This window comes from Schistocerca cancellata, chromosome 3, assembly GCF_023864275.1.
Source record: "Schistocerca cancellata isolate TAMUIC-IGC-003103 chromosome 3, iqSchCanc2.1, whole genome shotgun sequence".
Taxonomy (NCBI): domain Eukaryota; kingdom Metazoa; phylum Arthropoda; class Insecta; order Orthoptera; family Acrididae; genus Schistocerca; species Schistocerca cancellata.
Window position 1 is genome coordinate 96,556,225 of NC_064628.1, and position 21,960 is coordinate 96,578,184.

Genomic DNA, 21,960 nt, shown 5'->3' on the forward strand with positions numbered 1-21,960 from the left:
TGATGATGATATGCGCTTAGCAACTGAAAGTGATACTGAAACAGGTGTTGAGCCATGAAGTTTATCATCCTTGTCGGACGTGAGCCACAGATCCCGTCTCCAGTGAAACACAGTAAAGAACATACAATGAAGGCTTTCACGACCGGATGTGTCAGCTGCCGAGAATTCTTCCGGGTTGTATGGCCGTGGTCCATGAAACTCTTCTACCCCTGACGTTTCGTCCTACGCTACGTTGGACATCTTCGAAGGTGCTTCTGGTTGTCTTGAGTCTTGCCGACTGACGAGTCGGACGTCGAAGAACGGCCTAATCACGGTGACCACGTAGTGAAATTGTCGGAAACTGAAGTTTTATGTATTATGACGAACTAATATCCACATCTTTATAGAGAAGCCATCGAAATATATAAACATGGAGATAATTTTAACAGAAAAAAAGAAGCTATGAAACTCAGCGATATATGGAAAGTGGCGCTACAGAATCGATGAGAAGTTTTTATCTTTGACGTACTATGATCGATAGTTATATTTTATCGTTGACAAGCTTTATCTCTGCTATCACATGGAATCCAGACCACGCCCACTTTCCTCGGTATTTACTCCGTTCATCGACGTCCGACTCGTCAGTCGGGAAGACTCGCCACAACCAGAAGCACCTCCGAAGATGTCCAACGTAGCTTTGGACGAAACGTCAGGGATAGAAGAGTTCCATGGACCACGACCATACAACCTGGAAGAATTCTCGGCAATAGTAAAGGGCAATCGTTGTCAAAGAAGCGGATACTAAACGTAACTACGCACAAGGAAAATCATCCACAGCTTAGTAAATAACCAATTATGAACAGATTTCAATTAAGTCCGCAGCAAAATGATCGTGTAGTGCATAAGAAACTCTATTCAAGGGAGGACAAGGCAGACTTGTTACAAAAAAAAAATGGTGTTTGCCCGTTTTAAGGACGCTCGATACAATTTACAGGACGCGTGCATGACACTGACTTACTAAGTTACGCACGTCAAACTGCGCGCGACAGAGATTACAGTGATTTCAAGAGAAATAGTGGATGGCTGCGTAACTTCAAACAGTACTATAGAATTGAGAGATGGAAGATAACGAAACCTGAAACAAAGCGTCAACTTGACGATACACAGCAAACTGCGGAATCGGTGGGAAAATTTGTACAAGAAATAACAAACGTATCCCATCGTTCAGTAAGGAATTTGTTTTCAACTCCGACCAATCGGGATTTAAAGAGGAAATACATGTGAAAGGAACCCTGCTGCAAACTAGTGGTACCAAGAGAGCTGTATCAAGATCAACTAACATCAGTGCCTTAACACACAGAAGTTGGAGGTGCTCTGTTCCCTACAGCTCTTTCTTCTGTGCGTGATCTTGCAAGAGCAGTAGGGCATATATAGGTCACAGCAAGCTTGAGGGGGAAACGGTATGAACACAGCTTTGGCCAATATCTGATCAAAATAACTTGCTTTTACTTGACTCCTGGTCAGGGTAAAAAATCATACTCCTTCACAGCACACTAGCCCTCCTGGAAAGTGTGTGATATTGCCGTTCATACCACCTGGAACCATTGGACAAATTCACTCTCCGGATGCTTGTTTCTTCCGTGCCTTCGTACTATCGCACTATTGCAGTTACACCTTAAAGGATAGCCAGTTTCACGGTAAGCTGTACGACAGAATATTTCTCATTCGGTTGCATGCCAACACATGCCACCAGTTCTCATCATTCCGTTACACCAATATGATTCTATATGCATTCTTTAAACGTGCATACCCAGCTGAATGTCCTGCACGGCTTGTAACTCCCAAGGACTTCGCCTTCGATGTTAATGGTGCGAATCTCTGTGATCACTGTGGCGCGCTATTTTTCATTCGGTGTTCATGGTTCAAGTTAATAGCTTGTTCTGAACATTTCTTGAATGTCGACGAAGTCTGTTTCGTGAAGTGTAATACATACTTCCCGTAGAAGACTGATCTCTGTACCTCCATGACACTGATTCTGTCGCCCTCCTGATTCACATGGTGAGAAATTAGCAGCCAATATTTTTTCTGTCATAACTGTTAACACAACACTTCCAAATGAGCCTTAGTAAAGATCGAATTTGCGACCTCGCACTCAAAGTGTTCCTTGTCAGAGCCTGCTCAAGAGGACGGCCGGAGATCACCTTCATTTGACCCATGCATTTGCTTACCCCATGCAATTGCTTACTGCACTCGCCCTCGGTCCTCTATTAGTTTTTCCTAGACTCTTCACTCCTCTCACAACAGGCCAATGAACTGGATAAATTTTTTTGGTTGACACGAGAAGAAAGGCGTGTGACACTATTAAGTTGTTTAATAATGGACAAATCGGTTCTACTTTCGGTGCATTTTATGCGCGACATCCTGTGCCAGCACCAAAGCTCGAACACATCAATACTCTGCTCGTCTCTGGCCTTAAGGGTCCAAGTTTTGCGACCGTAAAAGAAGAAAAACACAAGTGTTCCAATAAGCTGGACCTTCGTACTGTTCGTTATCTTTCTGTTCTGCCATATCTTGGTGTGTTTCTTCGCAGCTACTCGGCCTAGCGTCTTCTTATCTCATCTTCAAACCTTTCCGAGTAGTTGATGGTTGCTCCAACATGGGTGAAACAACGCACGAGTTCCAGTACCTTTAATCAATGTCTGAGCTGGACCTGACCTCCTCAATAAATTACTGTGAGTCTGGACTTGCCAAGACTGATGTGCAATTCTTATGATATACTTACGTCCTTTAGTTTTGTCAGTAGCTCAGGAAATTCCATCTTTGCTTTGGCTTAAAAGCTCTGTGTCATCGGCAAATCTGAGAATGTTAATAGTTCTTCCGGAATAGCCACATTTCCAAGCGTCGACAGGTTTTTTTTTTAATGACGTTTTCCGCATATATGTTGAACATCTGGGGGGATAGGGTACAACCCTGTATGACATATTTTGATACACTGAAGAAATCAGAGGTGCCAATAATTGCCTTCACAACTGCGAGGTCATTACTGTACACATTTCTAATCAGTGCCACCAAGTATGTAGTGGAACAAACTCGCTAATATCTTGGCACAAATATTCCCAAACACTGTCTAAGGCTTTCATGTGAAAACTGAGACGTACAACTCTTCCGATTTAGCGATTATTTGAAGGTTTCCATTACTGCTCGACAATTCGTTACTATTTTAGGCACTCTATTTTCATTCATTCTTATGACATCATCTACCCATTTATGCTCCTCCGTCTGTTCGTTATGTTTGTTAAGTCCTAGTTCTTGTCTGATTGTTGTGCTGCTAATAACATCAAAGCACAAAGCACTCCGTCTTCAGGTCATAAGTGGCCCATCGGGACCATCCGACCACCGTGTCATCCTCAATGAGGAGTGTGGTCAGCACACCGCTCTCCCGGTCGTTACGATGGTTCTCTTTGACCGAAGCCGCTACTATTGGGTCGAGTAGCTCCTCAATTGGCATCACGACGCTGAGTGCACCCCGCAAAATGGCAGCAGCGCATGGTCAGCCATCCAAGTGCCGGCCACACCCGACAGCGCTTAACTTCGGTGATCTGACGGGAACAGGTCTATCCACTGCGGCAAGGCCCAGCCAATAATACAAGGTAGTTTATAACTAGTAGATGCTACTGAAATCAGTCAACCGCAACGACTTTCTCACGCCCACTGCGATACCACGCGGCAACCAGTTTGCTGCAGTACTTAGTGCTTCGTGGACAACTTGCAAGCGGAACAAAGACACTACTTACAAAAAATTATTTTCCACTATACAAACACATATACACCAGCGTGCAAAAATTACGGACGAAAGCAGCTTCCACTGCCAAGTAACAACAGACACAGAAACAACTGCTACATTATGTACAGAAAGTGTTGTTGTTGTTGTTGTTGTCTTCAGTCCTGAGACTGGTTTGATGCACCTCTCCATGCTTATCTATCCTGTGCAAGCTCCTTCATCTCCCAGTACCTACTGCAACCTACATCCTTCTGCTTAGTGTATTCATCTCTTGGTCTCCCTCTACGAGTTTTACCCTCCACGCTGCCCTCCAATGCTAAATTTGTGATCCCTTGATGCCTCAGGACTTGTCCTACCAACCGATCCCTAATTCTAGTCAAGTTGTGCCACAAACTTCTCCCCAATGCTATTCAATAGCTTCTCATTACTTACGTGATCTACCCACCTAATCTTCAACATTCTTCTGTAGCACCACATTTCGAAAGCTTCTATTCTCTTCTTGTCCAAACTATTTATTGTCAATGTTTCACTTCCATAAATGGCTACACTCAATACAAATACTTTCAGAAACGACTTCCTGACACTTAAATCTATACTCGATGTTACAATTTTCTCTTCTTCAGAAACGCTTTCCTTACCATTGCCAGTCTACATTTTATTTCCTCTCGGCTTCGACCATCATCAGTTATTTTGCTTCCCAAATAGCAAAACTCCTTTACTATTTTAAGTGTCTCATTTCCTAATCTAAATCCCTCAGCATCACCCGACTTAATCCGACTACATTCCATTATCCTCGTTTTGTTTTTGTTGATGTTCATCTTATATCCTCCTTTCAAGACACTGTCCATTCCGTTCAACTGCTCTTCCAAGTCCTTTGCTGTCTCTGACAGAATTACAATGTCGTCGGCGAATCTCAAAGTTTTTATTTCTTCTCCATGGATTTTAATACCAACTCCGAATTTTTCTTTTGTTTCCTCTATTGCTTGCTCAATATACTGATTGAATAACATCGGGGAGAGGCTACAACCCCGTCTCACTCCCTTCCCAACCACTGCTTCCCTTTCGTGCCCCTCGGCTCTTATAACTGCCATCTGGTTTCTGTACAAATTGTAAATCGCTCCCTTTATTTTACCCCTGCCACCTTTAGAATTTGAAAGAGAGTATCCCAGTCAACATTGTCAAAAGCTTTCTCTAGGTCTACAAATGCTAGAAACGTAGGTTTGCCTTTCCTTAATCTTTCTTCTAAGGTAAGTCGTAAGGTCAGTATTGCCTCACGTGTTCCAACATTTCTACGGAATCCAAACTGATCTTCCCCGAGGTCGGCTTCTACCAGTTTTTCCATTTGTCTGTAAAGAATTCGCGTTAGTATTTTGCAGCTGTGACTTATTAAACTGCCGGCCGGAGTGGCCGAGCGGTTAAAGGTGCTACAGTCTGGAACCGCACGACCGCTACGGTCGCAGGTTCGAATCCTGCCTCGGGCATGGATGTGTGTGATGTCCTTAGGTTAGTTAGGTTTAAGTAGTTCTAAGTTCTCGGGGACTTATGACCACAGCAGTTGAGTCCCATAGTGCTCAGAGCCATTTGAACCATTTGAACTTATTAAACTGATAGTTCGGTAATTTTCACGTCTATCAACACCTGCTTTCTTTGGGATTGGAATTATTATATTCTTCTTGAAGTCTGAGGGTATCTCGCCTGTCTCGTACATCTTGCTCATCAGATGGTAGAGTTTTGTCAGCACTGGCTCTCCCAAGGCCGTCAGTAGTTCTAATGGAATGTTGTCTACTCCCGGGGCCTTGTTTCGGTTCAGGTCTTTCAGTGCTCTGTCAAAATCTTCACGCAGTATCGTATGTCCCATTTCACCTTAATCTACATCCTCTTCCATTTCCATAATATTGTCCTCAAGTACATCGCCCTTGTATAGACCCTCTATATACTCCTTCCACCTTTCTGCTTTCACCTCTTTGCTTAGAATTGGATTTCCATCTGAGCTCTTGATATTCATACAAGTGGTTCTCTTTTCTCCAAAGGTCTCTTTAATTTTCCTGTAGGCTGTATCTATCTTACCCCTAGCGAGATAAGCCTCTACATCCTTACATTTGTCCTCTAGCCATGCCTGCTTAGCCATTTTGCACTACCTGTCGATCTCTTTTTTGAGACGTTTGTATTCCTTTTTGCCTGCTTCATTTACTGCATTTTTATATTTTCTCCTTTCATCAATTAAATTCAATATTTCTTCTGTTACCCAAAGTTTTCTACTTGCCTTCGTCTTTTTACCTACTTGATCCTCTGCTGCCTTCACTACTTCATCCCTCAGAGCTACCCATTCGTCTTCTACTGTATTTCTTTCCCCCATTCCTGTCAATTGTTCCCTTATGCTCTCCCTGAAACACTGTACAACCTCTGGTTTAGTCAGTTTATCCAGGTCCCATCTCCTTAAATTCTCACCTTTTTGCAGTTTTTTCAGTTTTAATCTACAGTTCACAACCAATAGATCGTGGTCAGAGTCCACATCTGCCCCTGGAAATGTCCTACAATTTAAAACCTGGTTCCTAAATCTCTGTCTTACCATTATATAATCTGATACCTTTTAGTATCTGCAGGATTCTTCCATGTATACAACCTTCTTTTATGATTCTTGAACCAAGTGTTACTTATGATTAAGTTATGCTCTGTGCAAAATTCTAACAGACGGCTTCCTCTTTCATTTCTTAGCCCCAATCCATATTCACCTACTATGTTTCCTTCTCTCCCTTTTGCTACACTCGAATTCCAGTCACCCATGACTATTAAATTTTCGTCTCCCTTCACTACCTGAATAATTTCTTTTATCTCGTCATACATTTCCTCAATTTCTTCGTCATCTGCAGAGCTAATTGGCATATAAACTTGTACTACTGTAGTAGGCATGGGCTTCGTGTCTATCTTGGCCACTATAATACGTTCACTATGCTGTTTGTAGTAGCTTACCCGCACTCCTATTTTTTTAATTCATTATTAAACGTACTCCTGCATTACCCCTATTTGATTTTGTATTTATAATCCTGTATTCACCTGACCAGAAGTCTTGTTCCTCCTGCCACCGAATTTCACTAATTCCCACTATATCTAACTTTAACCTATCCATTTCCCTTTTTAAATTTTCTAACCTACCTGCCTGATTAAGTGATCTGACATTCAACGCTCCGATCCGTAGAACGCCAGTTTTCTTTCTCCTGATAACGACACCCTCTTGAGTAGTCCCCGCCCGGAGATCCGAATGGGGCACTATTTTACCTCCGGAATATTTTACCCAAGAGGACGCCATCATCATTTAACCATACAGTAAAGCTGCATGTCCTCGGGAAAAATTACGGCTGTAGTTTCCTCTTGCTTTCAGCCGTTCGCAGTACCACAACAGCAAGGCCGTTTCGGTTAATGTTACAAGGCCAGATCAGTCAATCATCCAGACTGTTGGCCCTTCATCCACTGAAAAGGCTGTTGCCCCTCTTCAAGAACCACACGTTTGTCTGGCCTCTCAGCAGATACCCCTCCGTTGTGGTTGCACCTACGGTACGGCTATCTATATCGTTGAGGCACGCAAGCCTCCCCACCAACGGCAAGGTCCATGGTTCATGGGGGGATAATGGAATTAAGTCAATTAAATCAGGTGATGCTGGGTACAGAAAGTAGCTGAAAGAAATACGCAATGAGATGAACAGGAATGACACTTTTATTCAGAGCCAGTAATTACTGTGACTCATTATGATTCCCTGGACATTACAAACAGCAGGATATGATTCTTAATGGGGTGTGTGATCACCATCGACAGCAATGCATGCTCTGTAACATGCCACAACACTGGTGAGGATTTCTTGTGGTACTTGTTTTCATTACTCCACCAGTGCGGTTGACAACTGGGGTTCATTACTGCTGGATGGTCGATGGTGCATGTAAACGTGCTGAAACACGTCTACTCAACGCAGTTCACACGTGCTCGATAGGATTTCAGTCGAGGGAACGAATAGGCCAATCCATTCGCCGAATATCCTCTCGTTCCAAGAGATCCTGCTCAGGCACTGCCATCGATAAAAATTAAGTCGATGCGAATGCACCCCTGAAAAGACTCACATGGGGAAGGAGTACAGCGTGACTGGTAAATGTTCCGTGTTCAAAGATCTGAAAGTCAGTACAGCCATGTCTCCCGATACCGTAACACCTGGACCACCAAAACTACCATATTGGACAATGTTCCTGGGTCCTTTACGTGTTCCCACCTCTCGCCATACGAGACTGCACTACCGAAAATGATCGTTTTGGTGGCGCAGATGTGTTGGTGTGGGGAGGCATAAATTTGCGAGGGCGTACAGACCTCCAAATCTTTGGACACGGTCAGTGTTACTGTGATATTGTACTCCTTCTCTGTGTGCGTCTTCTCAAGGCTGCATTCGGCCCTGGCTCCATTTTCCTCGGTGACAATGCGCGACCGCATCCAACTTCGCAGGTGGAGCAGCCCTCGGAGGGAGAGGATGTTCGGCGGATGAGCCGGCCTGCCCGTTCCCTGACTCAAGGCCCCCGGGGTGCGTCTGGCACGCGCCGCGGAGCAGTACTGAGAGGGCCGTCCAGCATTTGTCAACCGCACTGATGGAATAACGAAACGTCCGACCACAAGTAGCCCCTTACGGACCTTGTGGACAGCATGGGAGCGCGTTGTGGTGCATGCGTTGCCAACCGCGGTGATCCCTATTAAGAACTACGGCTAGTATTTTGTAATGTCTAGCGGACCATAGTCAAAATCCGCTGACTCCAGTGTAATTATTGTCTTTGACTGAAACTGTCTTTTCCGTTCGTTTCACTGCGTACTTATTTCAGTTGCCTTCTGTATAATACTCTCCCAGTTCTTTTTATGTATGATCCAAGTTTCATCGACTTATGTTACCTGGCAGTGACACACCATGCGAAGGTTACCTTCGTCCGTAAGTTTTGCACAACAGTGTGTAAATTTTTAGCGGCTGAAGACATTATGATATAATTATTAAGTTTACAACCTAATTTAAATAATCTGTCATATACTTGGAATGTGAATCGTTTATATTTGTACGCGCGCGCGCGCCTGTGTGTGTGTGTGTGTGTGTGTGTGTGTGTGTGTGTTTGAGAGAGATAGAGACTGAAAATGTTCGTCATTTACTAAAATAACTTGTGTTGGGCAGTGGATAAGTGCATCGCGTCTGAAAGCCATAAAAGACGATTTTGTCAGACTTCTTCCCACGGCCAATTCGGCTAAAAGCGATACGCCACCGACAGATCTCCTAGGAACGACTTGCAGCGTAAGGGATACACGAGCCTGCCACTCATGTCTTGGTTATTGTGCGATGCTCGACACAGTGCTGCGTTATTATTATTTCTTCTTTTTCTCAGACGTTATGTCTGGTTAAAAATGGAAAGTGACGCGGACCTTGATCAAGCGTGACTTTCTTTTAACTGTACGGTATATGTTACATTGCATTTACGAACTTTCGGGTAATTGAGCATGGTTCAATAATTACAGATTGCTGTAGTTTATATATATATATATATATATATATATATATATATATATATATATATATATATATATATATGTGTGTGTGTGTGTGTGTGTGTGTGTGTGTGTGTGTTTGGATGTAGTTATATTGCGTTGATGTACTGGTGGATATTGTGAGGTATGACTCCTGTAGTTGATAGTATAATTGGTATAATGTCAACTTTATCCTGATGCCACATGTCCTTGACTTCCTCAGCCAGTTGGATGTATTTTTCAATTTTTTTCTCCTGTTTTCTTCTGTATATTTGTTGTATTGGGTACGGATATTTCGATTAGTTGTGTTAATTTCTTCTTTTTATTGGTGAGTATGATGTCAGGTTTGTTATGTGGTGTTGTTTTATCTTTTATAATGGTTCTGTTCCAGTACAATTTGTATTCATCATTCTCCAGTACATTTTGTGGTGCATACTTATATGTAGGAACGTGTTGTTTTATAAGTTTATGTTGTAAGGCAAGCTGTTGATGTATTATTTTTGCTACATTGTCATGTCTTCTGGGGTATTCTGTATTTGCTAGTATTGTACATCCGCTTGTGATGTGATCTACTGTTTCTGTTTGTTGTTTCCAAAGTCTGCATTTATCTGTTGTGGTATTGGGATCTCTAATAATATGCTTGCTGTAATATCTGGTGTTTATTGTTTGATCCTGTATTGCAATCATGAATCCTCCCGTCTCACTGTATATATTGCCTTTTCTTAGCCATGTGTTGGATACGCCTTGATCGATGTGTGGCTGTGTTAGTTGATACGGGTGCTTGCCATGTAGTGTTTTCTTTTTCCAATTTACTTTCTTCGTATCTGTTGATGTGATGTGATGTGATCTAGAGGGTTGTAGAAGTGGTTATGAAATTGCAGTGGTGTAGCCGATGTATTTATATGAGTGATTGCTTTGTGTATTTTGCTAGTTTCTGCTCGTTCTAGAAAGAATTTTCTTAAATTCTCTACCTGTCCATAATGTAGGTTTTTTATGTCGATAAATCCCCTTCCTCCTTCCTTTCTGCTTTATTATTATTATTACGTTTATTATTATTAAATAGTGCATGTAACAGGCCAAACGGGGTTATCATTAGGCTATACTTTGCTCATAACATTAGTACATTCTATGTAATTATATGACAGATGACACCACCGAACAAGTAAGTCACACAAAAAGTGACGTTAAGGTGAATCTGAAATAATTTTAGGAAAACCATTTTCATATGATCGTCAGTCTCAACATAATATCAACATGCTTTAGAGCGCTCACAAACGTACACAAAAATGAATGGATTGTAGAAACAATCAACCAAAGTAAAACTTGCGAGCTTTAAATGACTTACCACCTGAAAAAAGATATCTGAAGTAAACAGTTATTAGTCAAAGCAAAAATTCGACACTCACTATAGTAGTAAAAAACCAAAAAGAATATATGCTCTCAATGGGTCAAAAAATAAAAAAGGAAAGATTTAGGGCAAAAAAATAATGCTGGGAGGCCATTAACAGCAGGGAAGAAATAAGTTCACGTCCAGGAAAAATGGATAAGAATAAAGAAAGTTGAAAGGCGACCGATAATACACAAAACTGGAAATTATGCTCTTATGGCAAGATAGTCAAACGAAATTTCTGTCATGGTCGCAAGTATCCAGCAATTGGTGACTCCAATGAGTGAAGTAAGACCTAACAGATGTGTTGTAACAAAATGCAGAAGAAAACTACATTTGGTAATTTGCTACAAAAAAGAAAGAGAAGGAAAATGAAGAGGAGCTAGAAATTGAGAAAGGAAGTGCAGAACAGACGAAATAAGTTAATGCACTAGGTTATTTTACTCACGCCCTAGTTGGCCTAAACGTAAAATTAGACATATATGAGTACACAATAGTCTAATTATGAACAATACCTCACTCCACGGAGTAAAATCCTCCGGACAACGGGCTGATTTGGAAGACACAAAGAGGCGTTAGATTTAAGACGGATATCAATCAGCTGTTTGGTGTTATCTTGCACTGTGCACGAGATCAATACAGCCAGCTGGAGCGGCGGTTTCCGGTCGAGTCCCTTTAACAGCCAGCCCTCTCTCTCTCTCTCTGTCTCAGCACATCTGCACCGCTACTGCAAAGTCCCTCGAAAACTGTACCTCGTGAACCACGCCACCTATTGTGTGCGCTTCAGTCGACTGACACGGCATCACGCTTCCCTGCCTCCCACACGTCACACCAGTACTGAATACGGCGCACTTGCGGGCGTACCCACGTGGTCCTGTCTAGGCCACACCCTCTAGTATCCCGCAACAAGCAACTGTCTACAAAGGACACAAATTTGTAATCAAATCTTTCGTGGTTCGTAAAACAACTGTGTAATAAAGAGGTTCTCTGCAGCAGGTTCTAGGGAATGTGCCAAGGTGTCGGTACAAGATGATCTCTCACGCTACGGCGATAATTTCCAAAGCATAAACCGGTTGAAGGAATACCGTAAATGTAAGTTGTGAGGAAGACAGTGGAATGGAAACGGAATACAAAAAAATATTTACATGAAAGAGCGCACCTCAAAAAATGCAAAAATATTGTCAACACTATTGCTAAATGAGAAACCCTCTTTGCAAGTCAATGCCTAGCACTAAATTATAAGTAAACTACAAATATTAGAGAGAAGAATAGTGAAGAAGATTTTAGGTCCAATAACCACAGAACGCTTGAAATTAAGAATCGTTTATGAAATGTACCAAACTGCAGGAAAAAAAACAGGAAAAAGACTGATATTTTTTTAGGGAAATTATACAGGATCAATGACAACAGGCTGATAAATCACATAGTATCTCTGGGAAAAGTCGTTAAAAAAATTTGAACAGGGAAGTTAGAGTGAGTCAGAAATAAACGTAAACACCTCGCGGATACAAATCAGGTCAGCTCCGAGTGGCCAAATGCTGCCTATAAAGAAGTACGAGGAGTGATCTATGGTCGAGGGAAATGTGAGGAGCATGTAGACGATCCCTGCAGTAGTTTTTACCAGCAGAAGAATCATGATGACGTAGCTGGTCCTTTAATCAAGCAGTTCATCATTTGGCTTCACAAGGGCGTAGTGGACCTCCCTACATCAGAAACAAAAACTGAGGATACTAAATATAAAACCAAAAGTCAGAGACATTTTCAGAAGGAAAGTGTTAAATTTAGTAAGATTCAAAGACAGAAGTTAAAGGACAGGTGTGAGGTTGTCTTAAGGAATGTAAAATTGACAAGATGAAAGAATGTTGTAGGAATAGAAGAAGAGCAAATGAGAAGGAAGTTAAAATTTCGCGTGGCCGCAAAGGAAGTCAGCAGAGTAAATAAGCAAATATCGAGCGCAGCGACTTAGACAGCGGGGAATCCCCAGTAAGTAGCTTGGCGATCGCATCAGCTATCAGTGACGTCTCTGATCGATGGTCGCGCCGCCTTCTGCAAACCACCACCGCCACCACGTGCACCGACACCCGACTGGACTCACCGAAAGGCAGCGGCGACGCCAGGTCTCGTGGGGCGTGTCCCGGCATGGTGCAGCGCCCGGCCGCTACTGGCGCGCAAGCCACGGCGCCGCTCCTGGGCGTCGAGTGCTCCGCATTCCCTGCCACACACCAAGAAGCAACCCTCAACGCTGGAGCTCACAGCTGCGGCCAAACCGGGATGCGAGCAGCCGGCGCCGCGCCGCTGCCGATCCCAGCACCATCTGTCGATCGTTCCCGCTACGAAGTCTGCGCCGGCGCCCCTCGCGGTGCGCCGTCGAACTACGAGAGCGCACCTCCTAACTAGAGTCTAATTAAAAGAATGATTTGCTTGCCATCGCGGTTCGTGGAACTGTGTAAGTCGGGCATAATCGTGGCTAACTGCCAGATGTCGAGTGCACAGACTAATATTCATTGTACTTTTGTTCGTGGGTGGCTGTAAAGGAAGAACGATATGTGTCTGTCATCTACAGCTTACAGCCTACACAAACAACGCGTGGTGATGAGCTTTTGCAGGGCTTCCCACGCAGTTACAGTATCACACCCTACGTCGTGTGATTAACAAGAACAAATGTGGCAGTAGAGGACTTTAATAATGAAGTCTATCTTTTCGTATTTTCATCTCCCACGGCATCATATTATTAATATCCCTTATATAAATACCCAAGCTTACGTGACCGCTGACAACTCTCATTAAGATTTTTCTCGGCATACTGCCGCGTCATCCTATACGCTAAAAATAATCAAGTAATCGACTTTTTCGCCTTGTTGCAGGAGCACACAATAATTTGTTAGCAGAGGGAATAGGTGCTCCACTATACTGAGTTTCTAACGGTGTTTCAGCAATTTGACGTCGCTGGCCTTACGACACCGACAGAAACAGATTAAGCACTAAACCCCTAGATAAATTAGTTTATGCCCTGGGGAATGCCGCAGCAACACGGCCGAAACATGTTATTTTAGTATTTTTACATCGTATTTAAAATAACTTAACCCAACTGCGTGCCTATGGAATATCGCCTTAGTTGTGCACCTGGATTCGTAATTTCCTGTCAGAAAGTTCACAGTTCGTAGTAATAGACGGAAAGTCATCGAGTAAAACAGAAGTAATATCCGGCGTTCCCCAACGAAGTGTTATAGGCTCTCTATTGTTCTTGATCTATATTAACGACGTAGGAGACAATCTGAGTAGCCGTCTTAGATTGTTTGCTGACATTTACCGTCTTGTAAAGTCATCTGATGACCAAAACTAATTGCGAAATGATTTAGATAAGATATCTGTATGGTGCAAAAAGTGGCAATTGACCCTGAAAAAAGAAAAGTGTGAAGTTATTGACATGGGTACTAAAAGAAATCCACTTAATTTCGATTACGCGATAAGTCACACAAATCTGAAGGCTGTAAATTCAACTACATACTTAGGGATTACAACTACAAATAACCTAAATTGGAACGTTCACACAGATAATGTTGTGGGCAGAGCAAATCAAAGACTGCGATTCATTGGCAGAAGACTTAGAAGGTGAAACAGGTCTACCAAAGAGACTGCTTACACTACGCTTGTCCGCCCTATTCTGAAGTATTGCTGTCCGGTGTGGGATGCATATCAGGTGGGACTGACGGATGACATCGAAAAAGTACAAAGAACGGCGGCTCGTTTTATATTATCGCGAAATAGGGGAGATAGTGTCACAGACACGATACGTGAATTGGCGTGGCAACCATTAAAACAAAGGGGTCTTTCGTTGCGACGGGATCTTCTCATGAAACTGCAATCACCAGTTTTCTCCTCCGATTGCAAAAACATTCTATTGGCACCGACCTATATAGGGAGAAATGATCATCACGATAAAATAAGAGAAATCAGGGGTCGCACAGAAAAATTTTAATTTTTCCCCGCGCGCCGTTCGAGAGTGGAACGGTAGAGAGACAGCTTGAATGTGGTACATTGAACCCTCTGCCAGGCACTTCATTGTGAATAGCAGAGTAATCAAGTAGATGTAGATGTAGATGTAGCCGGATAGCCGTTTGTGTTGCAGTGCAGATTCCAGATCGGGCATGTGTGCAGGCCTTGGATTGAATCCGTTGGGCCGATTAACAACGAGTGTTGGTGTGCAGGGCAGCCTGGCTGTGGTTTTTAGGCTGTTTCCCACATCCTGCTAGGTCAACACTGGGCTGGTGTCCAAATCCCGCCTGGCCGAGCGGTTAAAGGCGCTACAGTCTGGAACCGCACGACCGCTACGGTCGCAGGTTCGAATCCTGCCTCGGGCATGGATGTGTATGATGTCCTTAGGTTAGTTAGGTTTAAGTAGTTCTAAGTTCTAGGGGACTTATGACCACAGCAGTTGAGTCCCCATAGTGCTCAGAGCCATTTGAACCATTTTGAACCAAATCCCGCCTCAGTTGCAGATCCGCAAACATTTCGAAATCTCTCGCTCACTTTCACATGAATAATACTACACGCAAACAGTTGGGATGCAGATATTCCGTACTGGGGGGTAACGGGATGGCGACAGAAAGGACATCCGGCCACCCCTTAAACTAACCATGCCAAACGCGTTAATAACAACGCTGCGCTGCCCCTGCCCTTAGGAGTATAAAGACACAAGAAAAAGCTGAAGAGTATTTAAAATATTTTAAGTATTTTATAAGATGGTGCTGCAATATACCCAACAGGATTTTAATGCGATCATATAATATCCTTGTTTCTGAGTGTTCAGTGGCACAGTTCGGGTTATTGCAGTAGATAATTAAGAGTGTGTTCCAACAAAACGATCAACAGGAACAGTATAACGTGGATAGCCTCTGAAGTTTGTCACACAAGTGCGCAATACGAAGCCAAACACAATAAAAATTATTATTTATTCGTGGTTGCTATTCACAGGCACATAGAACATTCTGAAAGACATCATGGTCCCTTTTACTGTAAACACAAACTACTCATGTTTTAGTTTCGGACGTTTAGCCACATATTCCACTTGAAAATGGCTAAACGGCAGAACTTGCAATAAAGGTTTTAACAATCAATTTGTTTTAACACTCATAGGCGACGATAATACCTTTGAAAGAGATAATGAAAGTACGATATGGAACAGAAACAGCAAGTGTAACAAAATAAATGCAAAGGACCAAAGCCTGTATGACGTAAGGATTGTCGAGTAGCTGAGTTTCTTGTGAAGCTAAGGTTTTGTAACTTAATTCCAAGTCCCTGGTGGATATCAAAGTGAAGTAGATGTACGTTTACTGATGTTATCCGTTTGCAGTGTAGACACTTGGCAGCAAATGAAGGCGGGACGATGAGAAAAAAAAACGTAATCCATGAGGAACTCTAAAATAGAACCTTTTAATCATTGTTTTCAGTGATTATCGGAAGGCAAGTTGATATAAGAACTCCAACAGTTCCATACAAAACTGACCGAGAGGACTGGTGAATGTGAATATTTTTCAAAATCAAATTGGTTCAAATGGCTCTGAGAACTATAGGACTTAACATCTGAGGTCATCAGTCCCCTAGACGTAGAACTACTTAAACCTAACTAACCTAAGGACATCACACACATCAATGCCCGAGGCAGGATTCGAACCTGTGGCCGTAGCAGCAGCGCGGTTCCCGACTGAAGCGCCTAGAACCGCTCGGTAACAGCGGCCGGCGTGAAGAGTTCTATCCGCTTCAGCGTTCACGAAGTCTCCTATGACAGATTTGTACATAATTGCTTCCATCTGTTAATATGTTTAGAAATATTATGTTGCTGTCTTTTGTTCGGAGAAACTATCTAGAAACAATGGTATTTTAGTTGGAACGAAATGGTGGTGAAGTAGCGGCGACTACTCCACGAGAAAGCAACCATAAATTGGGGAAAACTCTTATTATTCTGACTAAAGCGACGTCCGGGAAATAAATGTTTCTCCACACGCCCAGTTTTCAAGTAACAGTTGCTAAGAACACAATGAAAGCGAGGAATGCCTTCGCGGGACGCTGTACCCAAACAATGGGGCAGAGCGAATTGATCGACGGGTCTGCCTGAGTGCGTAGACTACACGGGACAACGCGCGGGGCTCACGGGTTGCCTGCACTGCAGGCGCCACCTTCTGCTTCTACGTCGAGCAGGTATTACACTCTATTTTATTTTGTTTTAGTGAGTTTTTCACTTCGATAATAGTAAACTTGGAATACGTAATTCGAGCATTCAAACTCTTTATCCCAATCTGTCTGGACCACCTTCTCGATCTGTTACAAACGATTTGAGACAGTAATTCTGATATCTGGTGGTCTACTTTATCAAACAGAGAAGTGGAATGGCCACATATTACTGGACCATTGAAATTCTGCGGCACAATGCGACAGCGAAAGGATCCACACCTGATTCGCAAATGAAGACTGGACGACCGCTCTAAGTGATAGGCATCCCAGGAGTTGAAAAGCAGCTGAAAGGGTTGGCAATAAAGAAGTCCCTACGTCCGCACGACACGACAGTTCATGTTTACGAAGAGTACCCATCGCCATTGGTCCCATACTCAATTTGCGTTTATTGCGAATCTCTCACCTGGTGGAAAATCCCACACGAATTGAAAAAAAAAAAAAAGCACAACGTAAAATAACGGACACGCAAAATTACAGACCGCTATCCTCACCGATGATTTGCTGTTAACATGATGGAAGTGTGTGCGGTTGTCAGTTTGTGTCCTGTGCTGAAAACTGTTAATGGTACAGTTAGAACAAAAGCTCCACCGCAGTACAGCAAGAAGACATGTAGAAAAAAATCAACGCGCGCGCGAGCGAGCGCGCGCACACACACACACACACACACACACACACACACACACACACACACAAACCTTTTATGATACCCTAATAAATTGAGACGAAACGCATGTGGTGTAACAAATACTGCCTTCACTCAGCTGCAACAAACGATTTCAGCTTAAAATCATTAACACAATACTGAAGCAACTGAGAATTGGCAAATCAACATCTTTATCAGGTGTACCGGTATGAAATGAGCGTTAAGATACAATTGTGTCGACAGCGAACATTTGTTGTGAACGAGCCTTGATTTTCTTTTTTTTTTGTTTGGTTGGTATGACATCTGTCAAAGACATTTAGTATAGATCAAGTCACGGAAAAAACATCATCATACGTTTTCATCGTGTTAACAATGTCGAATTTTGTACCAGAAAGTGATGATTTGCGGAAAGCATTAATTTTCTGTTTTCATTTGAAAAAATGTGCTGCAGAGTCGCATCGAATGCTTGTCGAGGCATATGGTGGGGCTTGTCGAGGCATATGGTGATCATGCTCTATCAGAAGCAACATGCAAAAGATGGTTTCAACGGTTCAGAAATAATGATTTTGATGTAAGAAATGAAGAACGTGGAAGACCACCAAAAACGTTCGCAGACGCCGAATAGCAAGCAGTATTGGATGAAGATGATACTCGAGTCATAAGCAAATGGCAGCAATGCTAAATGTTGCACAACAAACAGTTTCTGACCGATTGAAAGCATGGGAAAGATCCAAAAGTGTGGAAAAAGGGTGTCACATGAACTGAATGAAAGACAGATGGAAAACTGAAAAACCATTTGTCAAACTGAACTTCAAAGACATGAAAGAAAATCAATTTTGCATCGAATTGTTAGTGGCGATGAAAAATGGATTCATTTTAAGAATACTAAACGGGAAAAATCACGGGTTAATCCGGGACAACCATCAACATCGACTGCAAAACCAGATCGATTCGGCAAGAATAACTTGCTCTGTGTGTGGTGGGATCAGAAAGGTGTGGTGTATCATAAACTTCTCAAACCCGGTGAAACTGGAATACTAATCGCTACGGACAACAAATGATCAATTTGAACTATGCATTGATCGAAAAAAGACCAGAATGGGCCAGAAGACACGGCAAAGTAATTTTTTTACACGACAATGCTCCTGCACAGAAAGTAAAACTGGTTCAGGATACAATCAAAACACTTGGCTGGGAGCTGCTACCCCACCCGCCGTGTTCACTTCCGACTACCATTTGTTATCATCAATGGGACACGCAATGGCTGAGAAAGAAGTCGAAAATTGGGTGTCTGATCGATTTGCTTCAAAAGACAAACATTTCTATTGGCGTGGTGTCCACAAATTGCCAGAAAGGTGGTCAAAATGTATAGAAAGCAATGGTCAATACTTTGACTAAAATGTTTTTACTTTTCAATTCAAAATTAGTGTTTCATTTTCACAAAAGAAAACGCTCATTTCATACCGGTACACCTGCTAATAATTTTTTAACCGCGTGCTTTGGGAAAATCCGACGATTTTATGAAAAAGGCTGTGCATTCGAAGGAGCAGGCGTGGGAATTACACGGCTTCGTGGGTGCCATTGACGATCAGTTCCACATCAATGCAGTGGCTAACAGCTCCAGTTATGAACTGGGTTTCCTCAATTCTGATGTGGAAGCTGAGGGATTAACAGGCGCCAGATGGCCTCAGTACAGTATTCGGTTATATCGAGAAATTTCGGCGATACACGTTTACGTTACACGTACCACACCTCCTATGTTTGCGGAACGTTTTCTCGTTCTCTTTCGTAGCTTTCGTTTTGCACCTCAACTTCTGTGAAGCATATTACAGAGTTTTAGCTACATAACTTCACTGTTACTACAATTTGTTTACATTACAATAGTTGTATACCTAACTCCCACGGATACTGAACTCCGGGACATCGAAATATGTCAAAGTTGTACATTTAAGTTCAGCGAAGAACACTGAGCCGACACACATCAATGTGTTACAGTGCTGATCCTAAGTATTAATTAACCATAGCCAAATTTAAGAATATCTGTGGAGATATTCTTCAGTGAAGTATAAAAAGTTGGCCAACTGTAAGTATTTTACTTTCACTACATTACTTACAGTTCATTTAATCAGCTGTTAGATTGTTGACTACATGTGTACCCAAGAATGACTTTTTCTGTAGTAATGTTATAACATCTTGAGGTCTTTGAACGTGTTTTTTTATGGTGAAAGCGTTATATTCATTCTTTTAACTATTTTTCGTGAGAAGAAATATTGGTAATGACAAAGGATATTAATGAATATACGTATTGTGAAGTAGCAGTCAAAATACCCAGAGTTTCTGTAGAGGGCTCTGCAGGGTGTACTAGAACTAACATCAGATAAAATCGTTATAACACGCTTCTGTATTCCGAAAATACTATCCCTGCAACTAGAATTACCCCATAAAATTATACCGTAACTCATTAGTGAATGAAAAAATGCAGAATAAACCAGTTTCTTCATCTTAAATCGCCGGTAGCAGTAAACGTGACTGCTGCAAACATAGCGCAAACAAGGAGTTTAATTAATTCTAGGCAGTGGCTTTATAACTGAGGTGGGTGACCTATATGTAATTCGGAAAACTAAACACTTTTAACTTGTATTTCATTGTTCGAGTAAACTATTTTTATACGCTGTGGAGTTCTGTGAGGAGTACTGAAGTGTCTGTACTGCGTCATTTCAAAATTGAGTGATAATGCATATACCTTGAACCAACAGGTGCCTTTGATTATTTCATTAGTTGCCTTCCTTGTAAACGAATTGGTGCCATTTATCATTCCTATTCCTGTACCATCTGTAAAACGTACAAAATTTGCATCTTGAGAAACTGCAAGTGGAAGATCATTTATGTATATCAGAAATAACAGAGAACCGAAAATCGAACCTTGTGGTACAACATAACCAATTCCTTCAAATTCTGAGTGCCTGTCGTAATGAAACTGATACAGATACAGGTAAGATGAAAACGCTGAACCTGCTGCGCCCATTATTCCACAATATTTTAGTTTGTCCTTAAGATATCGTGGTTCACTTATACAGGGTGGTCTATTGATAGTGACCGGGCCAAATATCTCACGAAATAAGCATCAAACGAAAAAACTACAAAGAACGAAACTCGTCCGTCTAGCTTGAAGGGGGAAACCAGACGGCGCTGCTATGGTTGGCCCGCTAGATGGCGCTGCCATAGGTCAAACGGATATCAACAGCGATTTTTTAAATAGGAACCCCCATTTTTATTACATATTCGTGTAGTACGTAAAGAAATATGAATGTTTTAGTTGGACCTCTTATTTTTAATTTTGTTTGTCGTTGATCATTGTGATTGTTCGTTGCGGACGTCACATGACATTCGTTAAAGTTCGTTTGTTGATCCACTCAATTTTTTTTTATTACAGCTGGTTTGCTTCCAAACTATCGTCTGAGAGTGAGGTTTTCGAAGATGTTAACGAGGTTTGTTTCCCCCACGGTAAAACCTCAAAAGACCTTGCGTATGCGGAAACACAACACTTATTCAATGCAGCTGGTGCCGTTTAACTTTATGTTTTCCATGTTTTTACGAAAAATACCATCCTGAAACTTGTAATGTCGAAAGCGGCGATTAATTGTACATCTTTCGAAAGCCGTGTCTGCCGCTCATAAACTTGGAGGTAACAAGTCGCTACGGGCTTCTTCCAGGTATGAGGGATTTCTCAAATCATGGACAAGCATACATTTTCAGTATCACTTTATGCGTTAGGTCGTTTACTAGTCGAAAGTTATGAATATAATATTATTTGTCATAATAAGAATTTGTAGACTGCCAAGTAACATTGTAAATTTAATAAAAGTTCATCCAATTACATGTATTTTTCCCATTATATCAATTATAACATAAATACAATACTGGCCATTAAAATTGGCACACCACGAAGATGGCGTGCTACCGACGCGAAATTTAACCGACAGGAAAAGGATGCTGTGATATACAAATGATTAGCTTTTCAGAGCATTCACACAAGGTTGGCGCCGGTGGCGACACCTACAACCTGCTGACATGAGGAAAGTTTCCAACCGATTTCTCATACACAAACAGCAGCTGACCGGCGTTGCCTGTTGAAACGTTGTTGTGATGCCTCGTGTAAGGAGGAGAAATACGTACCACCACGTTTCCGACTTTGATAAAGATCGGACTGTAGCCTATCGCGATTGCGGTTTATCGTATCGCGACATTGCTACTCGCGGTGGTCGAGATATAATGACTGTTAGCAGAATATGGAATCGGTGGCTTCAGAAGGGTAATACGGAACGCGTGCTGGATCCCAACCGCCTCGTATCATTAGCAGCCGAAATGACAGGCATCTTATCCGCGGTGACAACGCATTGGAA

The 21,960-nt window shown here is 42.2% G+C and overlaps 1 protein-coding gene across 1 annotated transcript in view; it reads right to left on the reverse strand.

Moving 5' to 3' along the window:
* Window positions 1–21,960, reverse strand: part of LOC126177093 (rho guanine nucleotide exchange factor 10) — a 543,115-nt gene that overhangs the window by 429,758 nt on the left and 91,397 nt on the right. The window contains exon 2 of the mRNA XM_049924346.1: window positions 12,779–12,895. Within this exon, the coding sequence (XP_049780303.1) occupies window positions 12,779–12,824 (46 nt within the window). The 5' untranslated portion in view covers window positions 12,825–12,895. The remainder of the gene's footprint in view (window positions 1–12,778; window positions 12,896–21,960) is intronic.